Source organism: Fundulus heteroclitus, chromosome 3 (genome assembly GCF_011125445.2).
Source record: "Fundulus heteroclitus isolate FHET01 chromosome 3, MU-UCD_Fhet_4.1, whole genome shotgun sequence".
Taxonomy (NCBI): Eukaryota; Metazoa; Chordata; class Actinopteri; order Cyprinodontiformes; family Fundulidae; genus Fundulus; species Fundulus heteroclitus.
Genome location: NC_046363.1, coordinates 7,049,243 through 7,071,477, shown reverse-complemented (window position 1 = coordinate 7,071,477; position 22,235 = coordinate 7,049,243). Strand labels below are relative to the sequence as shown.

Here is a 22,235-nt window from a genome sequence, read left to right as displayed (position 1 = left end):
ATTACCACATTGTGAAATCATTATCAATGACATGATAATGAATTACCCTTTAAATCAAAGTATCCTAAAATTCCTTTTAATAAGATTAGAGCAAATGTTTTGATAACAAACTCAGTATCTTTAACCAGATAAACCAGTATCATTTTAGATAAATAAATCTAAATAATGTATTTTTACAGTCAAAGTACTTTAAGTCAAAATCTTTGTATTCAACACTGCACAATGTTCAGTATATTCTAGTTCAAATATATTTGTTCAGATTATACAGATTGGATCAGATTATCCTGATTGGTCAAAAAATTTGCTATCTAAGGGAACCCAGCTGATTGCATCAAATCTTGACAAGCAGCATTCACTCCTGGAGAAGCGTAGAGCCACAGGGAGAGTCGTCTGCATTGTCCATGGCTTTGCAGCAATCCCTCATACTGAGCAAGCATGAAGCGACAGTGGAAAGAAAAACTCCCCATTAACTGGAAGGAAAACCTCCAGCAGAACCGGGCTCAGTGTGAACGGTCATCTGCCTCGACCCACTGGGGTTACAGAAGACAGAGCAGAGACACAACAAGAGAGACAAAAAAGCACAGAAGCACACATTGATCCAGTAATCTGTTCTACATTAGATGGTAGTAGCGGGTGATCCGTCTTCCCTGGATGATGTCAGAGCTAACAGAAGGGCAGACCAGGTGTACCTACTATGAAGCAAAAAAAATTACAGAGAACAAAAAGGTAAAAGATGAAATAAGAATAAAACAATGCAAACTGGAGAACAGTAGAACTCAGCTGAGTGAGAAAAATAAGCCCTGATGTCCTCCAGTAGCCTAAGTCTATAGCAGCATAACTATAGAGGTAGCCCAGGGTAACATGAGCCACTCTAACTATAAGCTTTGTCAAAAAGGAAAGTTTTAACATTATTCTTAAAAGTAGACAGGGTGTCTGCCTCAGAGACCAAAACTGGGAGTTGGTTCCACAGGAGAGGAGCCTGATAGCTAAAGGATCTGCCTCCCATTCTACTTTTAGAGACTCTAGGAACCACCAGCAGACCTGCAGTCTGAGAGCGAAGTGCTCTGTTTGAAACATACGGAGTAATTAGAGCTCTAATATATGATGGAGCATTGGACCCAGAGTTGCAATGTTTGCAATATAAGCAACCTATCCTGCCTGGGAGCCTTTTATTAGCCCAGGTTTCGTATGTAAGGCCCCCAATGTGTAAACATTGGCTGGGTAATTGCTACTTCTTTGAACATTTCACTTAGGAACATTAAGGAACATTTGCGTCACTTCTACTTCCTCCAAAAACATGACCGTTAGTTTAATTAGTTAATAAATTGCCCTTAGTGTGTGCATGGTTGCCTGTCCTGTGTGTCTCTGTGTTGCCCTGTAACGGATTGGTGACGTGATTTGACAGTGAAGGGGTTATCCAGGGTTCTTTTGGGCTTTGTATTGTTACGGTTTTATGGCTTGGCTCTAAAGGAATATGATTTTGATAATTGGATTACATTAATGTGATACACACTGTTCTATTTCCCTCCTCTTGTGTTCTTCAGGTCCCAGGCAGGTCCCACCTGATGACCAGTTTTCGATCGCTTCTTGCCTAATCCTTGTTTTTTTGCAGCTCGTTCTTCCGTACTCACCTTCCTGCGCTTCAGTTTCATCTCCTGTTTGAGTTGCGCTTTTGGGTTTCTCTGCCTCCGGCAAAAAACAACAATTTACTTCAGAAATTTCCGACTGCTTGGTTTAACTGTCAACTTCCTGTCTGTATTTCAGGCCCCACCCAAGGCTAACTTGCAGTACCCTTGTGATTTTCCCCCCCTCTGCTCTTCTGCTGAATAAGACTTCAAAGACTGTGCTCGGGTATTGCAGTACAGTTTATTGTCATTGTTTGCTGCAATCTCTGCAGGTAGTTACATATTAAAGGTAATACAGACCTGGGGAACAAGCTACACCGTAGAACATGCATGTTGCTGCCTGCCACACTGTGAAGTCCCCTTTACGTTTACCTCGCCCACGCCGTAGCAGCAGGGATTTCCTCTCTCATGTGCGGCCCTACACCTGTGTCACTGTCAGCGCCGTCTTCGCCGAGACAACAACCACCTGACCTACAGACGCACAAACCACCACAAGCAAAGTATGTACACCAACGCTGGATGACTATTCAACGAATGAATGATCATGAAAAGGCAGCTTGTAAGGCAGAAATATATCATGTAGATGAGGAACACGTCCAGGTGCGAAGGCAGACATTACTCCCTTCCAGGTAGGCTCTGGATGATTATTAGAAATCATAAAGGCATTTCAAAGTTATGTTGTGTGTATAAAACCTGTTAACTATTCGCTGCCTATACAGTGAGCTGGGTGTCGTTGTCTGTACATGAGGCATTTTATTATGACTAACCTTTTACATGATGCAAACATTCTAACACAAGTTAATATGAAGAAAAGTAAATCGGTTACATGTACCATACGTTGATTCGTGTCAATTGACAATTAAGAATATGCAAAAATGCGCACGTTTTAATAGACAGATCCAAGTTAAGAAACAAACAATCGCAGATTTTCGTTTGCATCCGCTTCCAGAACTGCAGCACTGGTGCGGCTCTGCGTGGCGCTCACCAGCCTCCGGCAAGATCATGTGTGCCGTTATGTAAAAATAGGGACCATTTTAAAATCAAGCCTCTCATTCACAACAAAAATAAAATAAGAATGGGAATCTAGTGTAAACCTTAAAGCTGGGCCGATTCAAGCTAAAATGGAGAAAAACTCAGCTTCAGTGAGTTACTGGGCTTTAGGAATATGCCGTAAACGAAGGTCATGGCAAAGACAAACACCCCCAGATTAAAGCGGGTGAGATGATTTTCCTGGATGTGTGTAATGTTATAGCGATATGCTGAGGAGCTCCATCATCACGGCTCAGAGTACAGCTGATCCTCCTCCGCATAAGAAAGAGTATGCGCAGGTGTTTCCGGCCTTTGATAAAAATCTTTGCTTGGGATCTCCATAGAAGGCTTTTTTTGTGGGACGTCTTCTAACTGGAAAGAGTCTCTTCACAAGAGATATTACCCCTTGGACAGTGTTGCAGTGCTAAGGGATGTCTGGGTTACCTGTTGTCTCCATGACCCTATCTCAAATAAGCAGAAGACAATGACTGGATGGATTGATTGTAGGCTTTGTCTCGGGGTTAGCAGTGATACCGTGGCAACAGTCCCCCAGGAACGAAGGTTTTCTTTGGGTGACTCCCTGGTAAACCAAAGTGTTATTTGGCACAACTTAATATCTAAAGCAGAAGACGGGTGCTGTCCGGTGCTCATTTTGACAGAAAAACTGTTCAGAAGAAAACCGCTTGCATTTTCTCCAGAAAAGCGGAACAACGTTGTCAGGTGGGCTGATAGCAGCAGTGGGGATACATCTCCCTGAGCGTTATCAGCAAAATCCAAAACAGGAGGTGGTATTTCTTTTTTTTCGGAAGCAATCCTTTACAGACCACACGCATACACCCAGACATACATGTAAAAAACTAAATTATAACCCATATAAAATATACAGCTTTATGTTTTCTTGAGCATCTCTCTTTCTCTCTCTCTGTTTAAAAGAGAATTTCTCCTCCGTTTTGTGCTTTAAAAGGAATCTTGAGTTTATCTGGGCGACACAGTTGTGCTATCAATGGTGAGACGTCAGTCCACATTGACTTTCAGGATATTTGTCCTATTTAAGTCAACTGCTTGTGGGCGGAGAAATATACGATTCAGACACGGAAAAGAACTCAAAGAGACTTGAGGCCCTGCAACATGCGGACGTCTGGAGGAGCTGAGCAGGACGAGGAGGAAAGGAAAACCACTCAGTCTCTGAACGGTCATATGAGTCACTCTGACAGTTCTCCGTCACCCGGTAAGCACGAGCACTTTTAGATTTCATTGATTGTTCGTTCAGAGGGTCTGTAGCCCTCTGCTCCTTTAGGCGAGGACATGTAGAAGGACTGCGTCTTGCGTTTTAAGCGAGCCCTCTTGGTGGCCAGCGACAGGCTGTGCTTGCTGGAGGCGATTATGTCAGAGATGAACTTCTTGCAGTCCACGCACACCTCCATGGTGGCCCAGTCCTCTGTGAGCTCTGGCGGGAGCTCCAGTTCTTCGTGAGACTTTAAGGAGCCATGTTTCGACAGCCTATGGTGAACAGAAACAAAGGAAGTAACCATCTCTGCTCTAGATTCACAGCACACACAAAATGTCTTCAAATGCAATTCTAGACTTCTCCACTAGATGTCAGTGGCTGGCAGTGCGAAGAAGCAAACTGGAAGCGTTAGCTGACTGAAGAGAACACAGCTTTGCTTTGCGTTGTGTGCCCTGCACTGCATCCGCTTCTCAGCTTTAAAACTGCAACATTGTATAAGCTGTTTGCGTGTTATTTCTATCTGTGTCGGGTTTTTTTATTTATTTATTTATTTATTTTTATCTGTGTCGGTTTTAATGAAGAAATGATAAGTTTTGTGGCTCTTACTTGGACATGGTCTTCTGAATGCTGTGGCGCTGTTGGCTCCCGGCCGGCTTGTCAGCCTTGGCAGCTGCTGCTGCTCCTGTGGTTTTTCCAGCTCCTTTAGATGCTGCTTTGGTAGCTCCTTTCAAAGGTGGGGATGGAGCAGCCCCTCCCGCTTCCGTCGAGGGCCCCGGCCCCCCAGCCTCAGAGAATCCTTGTCCTGCAGCAGCCATGGCACTTATTCTGTCTCTGGGCAGGGTGTTGGTAGAGCCAATGGAGTAGATAGGCAGGCTGGAGTAAGGTTTCGATGGAAGCCTCATCTGTTAGAAATCGCAGGCAGAAATGCCATTGATGGTACACCTTCTCTTTTTTCAAAACACCAAAATTATTGTTAACAAACCATACAAAATGTTAGATGCTACACAGGCAGCTGATTGGCTAACATATCTACTCTGTGTAACATACCTTTTTGCAGCACTGTGAGCACACAGGCCTACAAATAAAACAGAAATACATTCATTGAAATGTGTAAATACAATCTGGCAAATCAGTATTGCAAAACACAAAGAGACACACAGCTCATATATGTATAAATGAAAAGGTTTACTTTTTGCAGAACTGGCAGGTATAGGACCAGGTGAAAAAGGAAAACCTTTTGGTTCGACAGCAGAAGCAAAGCTGCAATAAAAGACACATGAAGTTGCTTAGTTCACAAGGATGACTAAAAACCACATGTACACAGTCAACAACAAAACAAGTTTTCTGAAGAGAAAGTTAGATCTAAGAAAAAATACACATCTTCCTTAAGATTCCTTAAAAGGTGCCTAGTCATGGATTCATGAAATTGAAACACAAAAGAATCACACATTCGTTTTCAAATAAAATACTATACACCAAGTGTTCGTCCTGATAGCGTTTACTTGTCCTTTTTGAGCCTGTAAAGGAACTTTGCACCGGGCGCAGGCAGCAGACATTGTTGTGCCATCTGCCGGCAGCACTGAGGATCCATCAGAAAGCAAGATGGTGGCAGTGGACGTCGCTGCTGTAAGAGCCAGCAGACCATCCTGAAATGCCTCACAGTGAAGTGAGATTTTTATTTACTTTACCTTTATTTTACCAGGAAGTCCCTTTAGATAAAATCTCTTTTTTGAGGGAAGACCTGGCCAAGAGGCACCAAAAACATTTCATAATATCAGTGTGTTTGAAAACCAGCCTGATCTGCAGGGTTAGGGTTACTTAACCTCTTTCTTTTTGCACCTCTATTTGGCGTTGCTGACTCACTCAACTCCGTGACTTCACCTTGTTTACTTGTGTGCAGTATTGCATGTGCCACATAGTACTTCCAGTCAGGTGGGCCAGTTATGGTAAATATGTGGGATGTAAATCACCAGCTTTATCACAATACCATGTTGTATCGGTTTGTTTGGACAACAAAATGATATTTGCCAATAAGTCAATTTCTTATCGATTTGTGATTGAATTGATGTTATAACACTATTCTTTATATTGATGTTTCATATAATAATAATAATAATAATAATAATAATAATAATAATAATAATAATAATAATAATAATAATATTAATAATAATAATAATAATAATAATAAATCACCTGTTAACTTTAGTCTCATGCATTGTGAATTTCAAAATATGGGTGTATCTTAAAAATTAAGATATGAATTAATATTTTGATTTTGCATTGCTGTAATTGGATTATTAATTATTTAATCAATATATTGATGTGGATGGATTGTTACACGGCTAGGAAATACACACTAAAAGGCTTCGTTTACTAAAAAATAGAGCAAAAACTAAGCATAAAACACGGATATAAAATATAATGGCCCACCTTGATCAAATAAAATCAAGGCGCTGCAATGCCCATTGAAATAGCAGACCTCAACCATATTAACATGCTGCACTATTTTAATTTGCTGTGTTCAGATCCATGTATATACAAACGGCCAAAAAGCTAAACGAGGAGAGACTACATTGTAAGAGAAACAGCGAGAATGGCAATATGGAGGGGAGAGCGATGAAGTCATACAAAACAGGAGTTCTTTAAATAACTGAACTATGAAGGCGGCTTCATAACTTGAACAACTAAGAACAACTGGGTGGACTTAAACTGTCTGAAGAATGCTTCTGGCTATTTGTGAAAAACGAAAAAGTGATAATGTTTTTTTTTTTCTTTTTACATATTTTAGGTTCCAATGACCCCTGCTTGTTTACGCTATGCATGGAAGTAAGTCATGGCGGTATGGCAATTTTAACGTTACCTTCCCCTTCTTCATGGCATTGTAGACGTCTCTGTACTGCTGGAATTTCTCCAGCTCTGCTTTCACCAGCACCTGTCTGATGTGCATCACTTCCTCAACTGTCAGAGACAGACACTCCACAGGGAAACAAAACTCCTCCTGCAAAATAAGGAGGAAAAGAAAGAAAGAAAACATGCATAAAGAGTTTTCTTACACCTTATCTTTCACTGTTAGCATGTCAACCTATAAAGAAGCTTTTTGACCATGAAGAAGTGCATTTACATGTTGTGATATCAGCATGGTGCAGATAAAGCTGTATGGAACTGTAAGGATATTAGTTCATGGTTTCTAAACCCACAAAAATTGTGTCCAAGCAGATACATATACACAGCTCAGCAGTGAGCTTTTTTCACATGTTATAACCACAAAGTTCAGTATACTATATCATTTGATGTGATAGACCAGCACAGTACTAAATAACTGAATAGGGAGAAAAGGGACAAATGGTTTTTCTTTTTATTTTTTATTTTTTTTACAAATGACAATCTGTGTGACGCTTTTGTATTGAACCCCCTTACTCTGATCTCTCTGAATACAAGCCAGTACAAACGACTGACTGGGAAAAAGAGTTAATCTGTGCAGTTTGTTGTTCCGTATGCATCCTGCTGATCTGTGAAGGCCTGGGAGGTTTGTTTTATCATCTAAGCCTCGCAGGGTCAGGTATAGAACAATGTCTCAAGCTTTGGAAATCTCTCAGAGAAATGTTCAATCCATGATCCAAAAAATAAAAGCCTATGGAACAAGTGTGACCCTGGTAAGTCGTCGCTGTTCATCTAAACTGACAGGACGGGCAAGGACATCAGAGAAAATGGCCTTAGTACCTCCTGTGAAGCAGCAGAGAGCCAAATCTGGCCTTCGTGGAAGAATGGCAAAAGGAAAGTAGTGGAGTGGCACTGGAGGCTGGTCATGAGTCCACATTTTTTAAATCTTAGTCTCGTCTCGCTCTCAGCTCCGTTTTTAATCAGCCGTAAATTTGTCGCTGGTGTCCTGGACGCTAGATTTCCCCTCATAACCGGCCAAGACCACAGCTGCAACATCCTTTATTTTACAGCTACTTGGTGTAAAACTTGTATCTGTATTCAAATGCAACCAATAAAAGACCTGAGGTTGAAAAAATGACAGGGATGAGAGAACAGGAGGGAAGATGATTTTCCAGAGCAGGTTTATGGATGTTTTTCTGTTTGCACAGAAGGAGAGAACGCTGAGTTAGGTCCTCCGCCTTCACTCCTCCACGCATTCTGCCCGCAGCTGATGCCCAGTCAGTCAGCGTTTGGCTGGATCTATGCAGTCTTCAGATCCCAGATCTGATTGGATTCAACTGAAAAGTAATGACTTCATTTTATGTTATCAGGAGGATGACATTTTCCAAAGCTTTAATAGCATCTCTCCTATTTTTGCTAAACTTGATTCATCAGCAGTGAATCTTCACATAAACCGACATAGGTTGTAAAGGAGTGCGCATCATCCGAGTAGACAGACGTGTCCGGGTGAGCACAGGTGGTGCTTTTCACAGAGTTTTAACAATTCGGTCACAACAGTCCAAAATAGGGAGGAGACATTTTAATCATGAGAGCTCCATTTCATTTTACTTAGAAGAAGATTCTACCAAAATTACATTCCTGTTTTTTGAAAATGAAATCATTTGATAATGATCTGTCCACGCCTTGTTTATCTGCTATAAATAGATCTGACATATTGCAACTGTTTTCATCTGTTTAAAGATGGATTTTCAGAGTTTTCTCTTCGGCACTTTTAAAAGCCTAAATTATAGGGGGAAATAACATGTTAGTATCATTCATTGTGTCTAGATCCAGTTTATGTCAGCAAAACCGAGTCATGGTTCCGACTAACACGAGCAGCAGCATTCGTTGTCAAAACACATATTATTGATGGAATTTCAGAAGATAAAGGGCCAAGGTAACGCCATTAAAGCATTTTTTCTTTATAGCTTGGTTTGTATACTCTTAAAGCTATCCCCCAAGCCATAAGGTAAGATAAAAAAAGTGTTCCACATCTAAAGTCACCTGCAAAAACAGTTTTAAGTACAGGCTTTATAACAGTACCGTATTTGTTGGACTATAAGGCGCACTTAAAATCCTTCATTTTTCTCAGAAATTGATGGTGCGCGTTATAATCCAGTGCACCTTGCGGTCCAAAAAGTACTGTACTTGGGTTTTGCAGATTTTGCTTTAAAATTACAACAGAGTGAGCCAACAGTAATCCACAGTAATCCAACACAGAGATGACGACTATGGAAACAAAACCCTTTTTACAGACCAAGTAACCATCTGGCAAACAAATAACCAGAGTTTTTGCTTAAAACAAGAAATAAAAGGCCTTTCCAGTATTTCTCTTCTTAAATGACCTCCCAAGAAGAACTGTATGTAAAGCATACTTTTTTAGTGGATAAAATAACTGACAACTCCATAAAAAGGTCAAAACAGTATTTCATATACTGCATGTCATGCGTTTCAGAGGAATGGGCGTATACACTGCCTCAGCTAAACAGCACATTCAACTTAGCCTCCAAACACGCCTGATGCTATAGCATACAAAAATTTAATTCCATCTAAGTCAGGCTTACTAGACGTGTTAAAATCACGAGCATCACAAATCTGAGACTACGTTCACACAGCAGGGAAATGCAACCCAAATCCGATCTTTTTGCCCGTATGCGACCCATATCTGTCTTTTTCATCGCAGTGTGAATATCCGATCTCTCTCCCCCCCCCCCCCCCCCCCCCACCAAAAAAAAAATAAAAATCTGATTTGTGCCACTTCCATATGTGGTACAAACCACCGTTGTTAATAGCTGTGCTGCTTTCTTCCTACCGTATTTCATCTTGCTATGATGTAATCTTAATATTGTCTGCTCACATTGCTCAACAGCTTTCGAGAAATAAAAGGAAAGATGGGGCAGCCGGGGTCTGTATTTTTTTTTTAAACAAAACTTTATTGGACACTTTTAGAAGCAATTGCATTGACCATCACTTCTGTAAACGGTGTGAAAACCCTTCATCCTAAAACACCAGCACATGCACTCTGCAAAATGGAGGTGCGCTCAACCCACATCAATATAAAATATGACAGGATTTGATGTTATAGAAACAGCGTTAGGGTTCTTCGGGTTTAGGCCTACAATACTGCACATTTTTCAGTACACCAACAAGGCAAGATTAGAAACAGTGTGAGAGCAGCTTCACTTCAATTTTGGCTAAAGAGCAGCTACCTACTGACACTAAGGTGAAAGAAAAGCTTAGAAAAGCCGTGAAGTCCGTGATTCTGGTTAGCAAACTTGTGTCATGTCAGAAGCTTGTACTGTAGAGAAATGGTCTTTAAAGAAGCGTTAGGGGAGGATGGCCAGCTACAGTTAAATAGCCTGGGCTGACGGAGAGGAGTGTTGTGCCAGTTCAGACGTGACAGAAAGCGGGCATCAATTCGGGACGTAACGGACTGCGTTACCCATGATGCAATGTGGTCAAAATGGCCACCAACTCATGTAGTTCATACGTGACAAAAGCTGCATCAATTCGGGACGTAACGGACTACGTTACCCATGATGCAATGTGGTCAAAATGGCCACCAACTCATGTGGTCAAAATGGCCACCAACTCCCATCACGCAACACGGCAAAATGGCCGCCGATCAAGATAAGGTTGCTATGATGATGGCTATAAAAGCCGATCACCCACGACCATCTTTCTTCTTCCCTGGCTTTAGCCAACCCGAGAAGACACAGCTGTTTCCGTTGGGGTGATCCCACAACACGTGCTCGAATTCCTCGCTGGACCGAGAGTTTTTTTCGAAGCCAAACTATTCCCTGTGCAGACAGGAGGTCGACTAAAATAAGTACTTTTAAATTCCCTCTGATCAAAAGACTGAGAGACGCCATATCTCCCAGTGATCGAAGAGGACCCCGCTTTGTCTGGCCAACAAAGCGACTGTGGACCCGGAGGAAGAAACGAAGCAGCTTCTTCCCATCCCGGTCCCGCTGCAGCCTGCGGATAACTGCGCTCGTCAAGACGCATCCAGAAAGCCGCAACACTCGGGAGCGCTCCGGACCAGCCCCGAGGCATCTCAAAGTAACGGACTCTCCCCTTTTATTTCTGTCTCACCAACAGGGTGTTTAGAAGTGCCTGGGCAGGCGTAGAACTTTGTAGGTGTTGGTTAATGCTTTTATTCCACGACGAAGTTGGAATTATTTTGCTGAACATTTTCTTTGTATGTGCATGTATTTTACAATTGATTTTGCTGTGTTGATTTGTGATTCATCAATAACCCGCCGTGGGTTACCGCCTTATTTCTTTTCATCTTTTTCCCTGCTCCCCCCCCCTCTCTCTTTTCGCTTCTCCTTATCAGTTTAATCTCTTTGTCCGAGCTCAAGTCGCGGGCTTTGCTTTAAACTCCCAGTTAGCTGCCCCCTTTCGAAGCGAGGCATTACCCCATCAGCGTAAGCGTGGTTACGTCATTAGGACCTCCCCTCATACGTCATCGTAGCAGCCATCTTGGGAGGGTCACGTGTATCTGAACTGTAGGTAGCTTAGCTGAACTAGCTTTGTGTAAGACATCAAAGCGTCCAGTGAGATTCCCGAAGCTGTTCTGTCTATCAAGGCTGATACGTGAAATGCCGGTGTCTCGAGGGCGGTGTTAAACAACTTTGAGTTAAGTTAAGATCTGCTAACCGCTCATTTTAATCCATTGTTTATTTTGTTTTGTTCTTTATTTCCACATATATATTTTGCATGTTTTAGTTTAGTAATGAGTAAGAATTCCAAAGTTGTTTGAATCAGAGAATTACTGTAACAGGGAATTGCTTTTGGTTCAATAAAACCAACGACTGCGGAATAGAAATTGTTTTGTGTTCAATCCAATTCACAGTTGCATGGGTATTCAGAAATCAGAGCTAACCTCCTTTGGAGTTAACATCTGATATTAATACAGAGACAATATCATTGGATGGTGATAAGGAATAAGGATTTAAACTCTAATTGCAGTTACATTGGGGTTCTCACAGCCTGCTGGATAAACCTGGTCGGTTAACAGTCCGACCTGATCATTTATTCCAGCATAAATTGAGTTCATAACAGCAAATTAACTAATGCATTAGTGGTATAAATACTTACAAGCTTATAGCTAACATCACCACCATTTGAACTATATTTGTTATAGCGGAAATTTGAGTTGAATGATTTATTATTTAAATTATAATACCAAATTATAATTAATAATAATAATAAGCATATTCAACCAGCTTATGGCATAGCATAAATTGGCGTCCCTGGGTGGGCGAGTCTACTTATTGGCGTTCCTTTAGACTAAATCGAATAACCAGCAACTTATGAATTTAATGAACACAATCCATATTCCAGCATTTTGACTGCACACCTTGCCAAAAGGACTATTCAGTCATAATTGATTAAGGAGGTATCATTACTAAATATATACGTGTTTGTGGTGGTTTGAGGTTGTTAACCCGAGGTTTGAATATTGATTTCTGGACTGGAAGTCAGCTAGATTGAAATACACAGCAGCCAGCGTCTGCTACTTGTCAATCAGAGTCTGTGTCGTGTTCTGCTTTGAAAAAAAGAGACCCTGCCTCCATCTGGTGGCCAGGATAGGTAGTTGCAGTCACGGTCTTAAAGACAGCTTAGATCGCTCAGTGTCCCGGAGGGACCGTTTTGAAAGTCAGTTTCTTTAAACTTGCCTGATGGTTACGCCCTTTTTGTCTTTTTTAATTTTATTTTATTCATTTTTTTTTTTTTTTTTTTACTTATTATCATATCTTAATTTTTTTTCCCTTTTGAATTTTTATTTTATTTTACTTTTACTATTATTTTATTTTGAACATTTTTCTTTTCTTTCCTCCCTTATCCCCTTCTGCTCATCATAAGTGGTCAAAATTGAGCTGTGATTTTGAAACTAGGGTTGCAATTTAGCGGTTTTTAACTGTCATTCTTTGCCACCTCTGAAGCTCCAAAACACTTTGCTATTTTCCACACATGTGTAGAGCACCTGTTCTGAAATAACTTACATCACAAACAAAGCCACAGCTTTATCACTTAATTACTGGCCGAAAGGTTAGTGGTCCATGTCACTCAAAGTTAATATTCTCAAAGTTAAACAAGCATATTAACCGTTCCTAAACATAGGAGCTGTAAGTCGCAGGGTTGATTTTCCCTTGCGCAGCCTAATTAAACGCACGTATTTGAATCCACTTTCTGCGGTAAAGTGAGTCATAGTGCGTGTTTGCTGTTAACAGTTAAAGTGAAGCCACTTAACAGTTGTTGTTAGCAGTTGTTGTTTAGCGCTGAGCTAAATTAAAGTGTATGCGTTGTTGCTTAGTGCTAAGCTAGAATACAGCGTTGTTATTTGTTGTCTGTCATTTAGCGCTCCGCTAAATTACAGTGTTGTTACTTGTTGTGTTGTTATCCATAGCTGACACAGAATGGATAGTGAAGATTCCTCAGTGTTTAGGTCTGAAGGAGCTGAAGGTCCAAACCATTCCATTGGAATGGAGGCCCAGGATGTCATTAGCTCACTGCTTAAAATGACACCGGACGAACAAACCCGTCTGAATCAGTTTAACATGGAGGACTGTGAGAGGAGAATTCAGGAATTGGTGGAGGAGGTCCAGAGCAAGCCAAAGGGTAGATTGGTAGCAGATGTTTTGGGTGAATTATCTGCGTTATACCACCGAAGGTTAACGCTAGAGACTGAGAGGCGTGTTTTAGCTGAGGAAAGAATCAGGGAGCTAGAACAGAGAGTTCAGGGCAGCTGTCATCTCACAGAGGAGCGAGAGGAGGATCACATGAGCTTGCAGACCGAAGGATCTGAGTATGAGGACTCCAAAGGAAAACATGGAGATCACACCTGGAGGACATTGGATGAACTGGGCCCTCAGACACCTTCTGAGCGAAGGGTAAGCGAAGGTCAGGACCGATATAGCAGTGTGATACGAAAAGAAATGCCTAAACAACTTAAGGTGGCGATCAGGACTGATCCACATGATGTAAATCATGGGAAAACACCTGCTTCCCACCTGACCCCTGACACGGCCCGCTATGATCTTTTCCCCCCACCAGGGCGACGAGAGCACCGTTCCTGGGACACAGGTGAACCCCACTCCTCTGAACTGCGTCCACGGACAAGAGTTCATGACAGGGGGGTCCCCCTGCGTCCCACGAACGGCCGCCTCCGCCAGGTAGGTGGTCAGAACTGGAACCTCCCTCCTATCGTGGTTACCGCAGGCAGGAGTCGTCAGGAGAGGACTCAGATGGACCAGCTCCGATCCCTGAACAGGGACTGCGGATGCGTCAACTTGAGTCCCTGGCCCGAGACATAGAGCGTTTTGATCCTAGCAATACAGAATCCACCATTGATGACTATCTCAGAGAGGTAGAGCGCTGTCTGTTAGACTTATATAGCCCCTCGGCTCGAGAAAAGTTGAGGCTTATCTGGAAAACCACGTCCAGAAGTGTCCATGTTTTCATAGAAAGCCTCCCCCAGCTACACGTGACCGTTACTCAGCTCTTTGTCAGGCTTTAAGAGAAGAATATTCTGTGTTTACAGACCCAGCTTCTGCGACTCTTGGAGCTTTTGCAATTCAGCACAAGAGAACTGAAGCACCAAAAGAGTACTACCGTCGCTTGCGGGCTGCTTACTTTCAGGGACGAAATGCTCCCGGCTTGGAGGAAGACCACGCTTTCAAATCTTTGTTCCTCCATAATCTTCATGAAAGCGTGCGTTATGAGGTTACCATGCATTGTAGAACCAAGAAACTTACCATGCAGGAAATCAGGAAATACGCGCAGGTGGCATGGGAAACACGTGTCCGGCCCAACAAAGGAGCCGATAGTGATAAAAAGGTTCTGCAGATTCAAGCCGAACCAGAAAAGAGTTTAGGTCTGGAGGGACATGAGATGCCTCCCTTCAAACCTAAAACTAGATTTGGTCCCAAGAAGCAACATGGTTTTGAGCCGCAGCAGAAGAAAGCTTCTCAGGATAGGAGAGGTCAGCATGGCAGCATGGAAGGTGAGAGGTTTCAAAAAGGGCACAGGCCGGATCCAGCTCGATACGGTAAGCAAACTGACAGGCCAGAAAGGTCGAAAAGCACACATGACAACAAAGGCTGGAACCTGCGCATGGAGGAGTCAATGAGAAAGGAGATGGAGGAGATTTGTCGCAGATTGCTAGCCGAAACAGTGCATCAGATCGCGCCGCAGCCATCCCAGCCAACATCCAATCCTGTCGACCCTCCTGGAAAACCAGGCTCAAAACACCCGCCAGCATGACTAGGCGTGGACCAGGCTTCCCCTTCTAACAGAGTGTATTTGATTAAGTGGGGGAACCAACCGAAAAATCACCAACAACCTTCTAAGATCCCATCAGCAGGTGATCAGAAAGCCCCTTTTCTAAGGTTTCTAGGTGAGCTAAACCACCATGAAAATGCGCATCGCTTATACTGCTCAACAGTCATAGGAGGATGTGTAACTGCAAATGCTCTTTTAGACACGGGTTCCGAGATCAGTCTAATGTGCTCAGATTTGTTTGATGAGGTGACCAGAGCTATGGTGTCTCTTGGGAAACCGTTCCAGGTGGAGACCTGTAACGTGGGCATCACCAGCTACACTCAGGATCAGTCATGCATCACCAAACGGGCGTGGTTAGATATCACTTTCCGTGACATGACCCTGGTGCACCCCATCTACATATGTACCTTGGACACAGAACCTTTTCTTGTGGGTCAGGACCTGTTGAACAGGTTAGCCCCACTCATTGACTGCTATCATGGTCATCTTTGGGCCCAAGTGGGGACTCCCAAGCCCCTCACTTCTGGAAGTGGACTGTCCGTCCCTATCAATCAGGTGACATGCTCCGAGGAGCCCAAAGAACTTTTAGCACCATTTCTGCCTTCCACAGAGCCGATTTCCAAATCCTCTGACACACCACCGCTTCTCAGCTATCAGAGAACTTCTCTCTGCAGCCACACATCTTTCCTCTGCTCACTTAAACACTCTGGAGTTGAGCCCTATAACCCCAGAGTGGCCAAAGGTGTGCACCTGGAAAGCACATTCATGCCAGACGTGCTGCTGGCTCTTTGGTCAGAGAAATCTGCGATCAGCAAAGATCTGTACAGCTCTCTGTGCCGTGAAAAGCCCCATCTGGCTGAAACAATACACAGCCACTACTTGCTCTCAGCAGACTGGCCTCGCCGGCTTCTGAAAGCAACGGGGGTGTGCATACTTTGTGCACAGATTGGCACAAGACAGCTCTCTCATCCTTTCAGCATTGTGGAGAATTTGCATCCTCCAGTATTTGTTGGTGCTGATTTCCTGGTACGGCTGGGTGCACAGCTGGACACTTGTAACCAGGTCCTGTGGGCCCAAGCTCACGTGACCCCAAGTTCCTTCCTAGACACCCCTGAAGCCATGCGATCAGGGCAAACCATCCCACAGGCTTGCCAGGTGGCTAGCGAGACAAACATGCTAATACCACCACTGACTGCAGGTGTACCTATTAGATTAGCCATCCTGAAAGGACAACAAATACAGAGCACACAGGTTTTCTTCCAACCCCTTTCTTATTTCCAGGAATCCAACCTGGTCATCCGGGGCACACCCCTGCTTGAGCTGAACAATCGCTCAGCTTACCTGTTAGTGGAGAATCCAACCCACATGCCGATCCAAGTGGTGGCAAAGAAACCTCTTGGGGTGCTCATCGAAAGCTCTTTCCACGACTTTGAGCTGAGCATTCCCGTCATCGGAGACCTGCCCTTATCCTTGACCGGCAGACAGGACTCTCCAGACACCGTGTTTACTTTTCCTTCCAACATGATCCAAATCAGGCGACATGAAGCTCTGCCTGCTGGATCCATTTGTGGTGCAACGCTTGAAGCTGAAGGAAATCTGTTGGTGTATGCGATAGCAACCGACCCAACAGAACCAGCACCAAATCAACCAGGGGACCGGGACTCACCCACTGAGCCCTACCCTGGCTTTGAAGCAGAAATCATGCAACAGCTGGAAAAAGCTGATGCGCTGACCACTGAAACTGAGAGGACAGCACTTAAGGAGCTGTTTTATGAGTTTCAGTCGATTCTATCCAAGGATCCTAATGATTGTGGGGTCACAGATTTGCACACGGTTCGGATCCCAACGAATCCAAACTCACCCCCTACTTTCGTGCGTCAGTACAAAATTCCCCTGGCAGCTTATGAGTCGATACAGGAAATCCTCGATAAACTGCTGGAAAAACAGATAATCCGGGAATGTAACTCAACTTACAACTCCCCCATCTGGCCGGTGTTAAAAACCAACTGGGAAATGGCGTCTGACAATCGACTATCGCGCTCTTAACAAACAAGTACCTCTTTCGCGCTGGCCTATGATCCATTTAGACCAAGAACTAGCGAAGGTTAAAGACGCGCGTTTCTTTTCCACTGTGGACGTGGCTAATGGCTTTTGGACAATGAAGGTGGATCAGGCTGACCAGTACAAACTAGCATTCTCTTTCGGGAGCCGCCAGTACACCTGGAACAGATGCCCGTTTGGGTACTCTAACTCCCCAGCCGAGTTCAACATCTTTCTCCATAAAGCCATGTCAGATGCTGCAACACGCGGGAACCTCATTTATGTCGACGACATCCTTATGAGAAGCCGAACGTTTGAAGAACATTTGGCAGAACTCAGACACGTCCTAAGACAACTGACCGCTGCAGGAGCTAAGCTAGCTCTGACCAAAGGCCAGTGGTGCAGGACGAAAGTCGACTATGTGGGTCTAACAGTAGGCCCAAATGGCATTGAACCCCAAGCTAATAGGATCCGAGCCATCCAAGACATTACCGCTCCAGGAAATGTCTCCGAGCTCCGAAGCTTCTTAGGGGTCTGTAACTACTCGCGTCAGTTCATTGAGGATTATGCCGACATGGCCAGGCCACTCACTGAACTGCTACGTAAAGACGTGCCGTTCAACTGGGGGGAGCCTCAAGAGCTGGCATTCCAGCTCTTAAAGCAGAAACTCGTTTCTGCCCCCTGCCTGGCATACCCAGACAAACACAAAGAGTTTTATCTGGAAGCCGGTTTCTCTTCACAGTGCCTGAGCGCCGCGCTAAACAGAAATACGACCAAGACACGCGAGTAGTGGCATACGCGAGTAGACCACTGAGCAATGTAGAGGTCAAATTCTCAGACTGTGAGAAAGCACTTCTATCAACAGTTTGGGCAGTGGAACATTCCGCAGCTACATCGGAGGTCAGAAAGTGATCATCGAGACATGTCATCAGCCAGTTACCTTCCTGAACAGCGAACGCTTAAGAGAAGGCAGGGTGTCCAACAGTCGCATTGCAACATGGATGATGGCACTCCAAGGCTACAACGTTGAGGTAAAGTACAGCCAGAACAACAGAATGGTGCTGGGGCAGGGGTTAGCAGAGTGCAAACACTGCGAGTGCGACGCAGAAGCCATGACCCTCAGCGTCCCAGCCACCTTTGGGAGCCCCCCATCGACCCACCGTTACTTTGACGAAAACGTGTGTCATGGACTCCCAAAAGTCTACACAGATGGCTGTGCTTACATGCATGAACACCAACTCCGAGCCGGAGTAGGGATTGTCTGGGTGGGACGCGACTCCACCGAACCTAACCACTACCGGTTGGGACCCAAAACCAGCCAGTATGCTGAAGTCGCAGCAGTGCTCATCACCATCCAGCAGGCAGCAGCCATGGATGTGAAACAGTTGGTGATCTGCTCCGACTCCAACTATGCTCGTCTCCGTTTGTCTCCCACCTCCCATTGTGGAAAGGAAAACGGATGAAAAACGCCAGAAACAGGAGGTGAGACACTCGAAGCTATTCCTGGCGTGTGACCGTCTAACCACCAACAGCGACATGATCGTCTACTGGGAAAAAGGTTAAAGGGACACTCCCGTACTCTGGGACCAGATCAAAGACGGAAACGACGAAGCAGACCGTTTGGCCAGACTGGGAGCCGAAGCGGAACCCCATGGGAATTCCAAGAAGACGTCAGCTCCCCTCCAGATCCACAGACCGTCTGCGCCATCACCAGACGACAAGACCAGGGAAGGCAGGAGAACCCCCAAAACTCTGGGGAGATCCTCTGTCTGGGACGCAAACCAGACGACAAGGACCTGTGTACGATGCAGGACCATGACCCGACCCTTCACGTCATCCGAGGTCTGGGTGGCTAACGGCCCACCAACAGGAATAACTCCGCTTCCAAACGGAGGAACTAAAGAACTGAGGGCGTTTCCGCCGCAGCTTACCTCACCTGAAGCTGGAGAAAAACCTATTGGTTTACTCCCAAAACGGAAATGGGCCCACCCCGATGGGTCGTTCCGGTGAACCATCGCGGGATCATATTGGCACACGGCCCATGACTCACCGGTAGGAGGACACAGAGGCTACAAAGCTACTCTAAAACCCTCCAACAGGTGGCGTACTGGCCTTCAATGGCGCAAAGATACCCAGGAGTACGTACAGGGCTGTTTGACCCTGCTGCCAATTTCAACCTACACGACCCACTCAACCGAGCTCCGCTTCAGCGAAGGGGGTTACATTCCGTGGTCACATTTGCAGATTGACTGGATCGGCCCAGTTCCCAAATCGTCAAGGGGTAACAAATACCTCCTGACAATAACGTGTGGCTTCACAAAATGGGTCGGAATGCTTGCCGGCACCAAATGAACACCGCTGTCACCACTGCAGTCCTGCTGCTAAATCACGTTTTCAGCCGGTGGGGCCTTCCCCTGTCCATCGACTCGGACAGAGGAACGCACTTCACATCAAACGTTATGACCGCGCTTCTCGATATGTTGGCGTGGAAGTTAATTCCACCATTCCCTACCACCCACAGTCATCCGGACAGGTAGAACGGATGAACCGCACCGTGGTCGGCATGTTAAAGAAATATGTCAACAGCCACGGCAGGGGACTAGGGACATAAAGCTTCCCTGGTCTAATGGTCATTCCGCTCGACCCCACAATGCTCCACAGGGGTGACACCTTTCAGATGATGACGGGGAGAGAAATGACCCTTCCCCTGCATCTCATCTACCAGCCCGAAGACGTCAGTGTGACAACCGCCTACACGGCACACCAGTACGTGACCGATTTAAAAACCATCTCCGAACGACTTTTGCGTGGGCTCAAGAACTTAGAAGCCAGCGTGCAAGGTGCCAAGCCTACTACGATCGAGAAAACATCCCATAGGGAATATGAATAGGAGACAAGGTTTTCTATTTCCGTTTTAACCCAGCCGTCCGGTCGGTCTAGGAAGTTTCTTCCGAACTGGGCTGGCCCTTTCGAAATGGTCGGAAAACTCTCACCGGTGGCTTACCGGATAAGAATCACGAAGCCCCGGCAAAGTCCAGAGTACAAATGGGTTCATGCGAACCAAATTAAACCGTCCACCAACTCTCCTCGCAGGAAGGAGCCTAACTCCACCCGCCGAAGAGAACAATGCATAGCATTACATAGGACAAGTGCAGTTCAAATAGGGCATTTTAAACCTGCACTAATAAACGAATAACCGCCCATATACAATTTCACGTCTGTAATTCAGATCTCTCTGTTGCAGGATGGAGATCATCTGGATGGTTATTATCCTTGTCGGATCATCAGTGAGCCGATCGACTAACGTGGTGGAAATGGGACCCCGACCGGTACTGCCCTCCAGGACACGCCCGGGCTCCTTATTACCCACTGTAGACTTCACACTCAAAGAGTTTTTTGTGCGATTAGATCCATGGGATGTGTACAGGAAACACGTACAACTCCCCCCACAGCTCAGTGAAGGAAGACCGCGCGGGAACTCAGGTCCATGACGCCGTAGAACACACCAAACAGGTTACCATCCATATTCTCAGACAACTGCAGAAATTCATGGTAACTGAAGAAGACCTTGTGGCAGTACAACGCCCAAAAAGATTTTTAGGAGGACTGATAGCTTCCGTAGCAGCGATCGGATCGCTTTTCTCAGTTAGTCTTTCAGCAGCGAATTCCGTCAGCCTGAAGACCGTCCAGAGACACGTACAAGAGCTAGATGAAGAAATGCCAGAAAATCCAACAGAGACTCCTCCTACAACAGACCTTGTTGAATATTCAAACTAAAACACTTCAGGGTACAATGGTTTACTGTAAATCTACACTCTGCACTCCTCAATAACACCATGCATGCTTTGGAAACGCTCACAGAAGTGGTAAAGAATGACATGATGTATACTCAGGTTGTTAGAGATTTAATGCAGGATCTCACTCGAGAGGTTAGTTCATCCATAAATAGCCTTGCTGAAGGACGGATTCCCCCGTACCTGGTACCAATAGATTTGGTCGAAAAGGTTCTCAAATCTGCCTCCAGTGTGAAACACTACAACCACCACAAACACACCTGGCGTATAGCCTAGGGTAGTGCAATTCCGATATTTGTAAATCCTGACAACTGGAGATAGGATTTATGCTAAACCTTCCCATCATTGAAAAGAGCTAATGTGTATAGGCTTAAATCAGTATTGAATGTCGGTTTTTGGCAAGGTGAGACCCACGTACACCTACAAACCCCCTCAATATTGGCCTATCATGATGCTGATCCCAAACTTTATTTAGTCCCTAATTTGGATTTGTGTACCAAAACCAAAGACATCCACTGGGTATGCCCAAGCAACCCATTTATCAGAGACGTTACCAATTACCTGTGTGGTCTAAGGAATGAATCTCCTGAACAAAACTGTCAGTCTTAGAATGACCCTTAAAGATGCAGGGGTGGAACCAAAGGGAGCGGGCAGTAACGCTGGCTCGTTGCACCCCAGAGGCAGAAACCCTGTTATCCGACGAGCAGCAGACACAGTTACTAGACTCAAACTGACCAACCAAACCATTTTCTGTTCCCCACCTCCAGGCGCTGTAGTCCACATTGAAACATGGTTCTGCATCACCTTGACGTTGACAAATATGACTCAGAGATTGAAATAAGAGATGTCTTGAAGGGATACAATTTTCAGCATTGATGTCGCATGAAAGACAGCTTTTACTTGCAGGCACCCAGCTGATTAATTCAGTCGCACTCCATCAGAGTTGATCTCGGTCCCTCTGCTTCGCTTCCCCAGAGCCAGGTCGACCGACACTCACATTATGACCATTATTGTGGTTTCTCTTGTTTGGATGGGCCATCACTACAGCGATGGCGTATGCAGCATACAAGCAGATCAAAACAGTTGCAAACCAGGATTGACGCCCTCACCTTTGTCGCTCCAGGTTCGTAGCCCAGCTCCTGGAAGGCCATAAGCTGATTAGACTACGAACCGCTGTCTCTTCCTTTCCTTTTTTCCCCTCTCCTTTCTTGTTCAAAGTTCAAAACCCTGACGAACCATGAATGTATGACAATGGTGAGTGGGGAAGTTGCGGTCGGTTTGTTTATATTTTTTTTATTATTACTTTAT

General features: G+C 44.7%; 1 protein-coding gene across 1 annotated transcript in view; it reads right to left on the bottom strand.

Annotated features, from left to right (window-relative positions):
* Nucleotides 1–1,849: 1,849 nt before the first annotated feature.
* Nucleotides 1,850–22,235, bottom strand: part of spire1b (spire-type actin nucleation factor 1b) — a gene marked incomplete in the record, with an annotated part of 59,936 nt that continues 39,550 nt past the window's right edge. Inside the window, 5 exon segments of the mRNA XM_036129368.1 lie at nucleotides 1,850–4,154; nucleotides 4,489–4,784; nucleotides 4,930–4,957; nucleotides 5,072–5,142; nucleotides 6,746–6,883. Of these exon segments, the coding sequence (XP_035985261.1) occupies nucleotides 3,899–4,154; nucleotides 4,489–4,784; nucleotides 4,930–4,957; nucleotides 5,072–5,142; nucleotides 6,746–6,883 (789 nt within the window).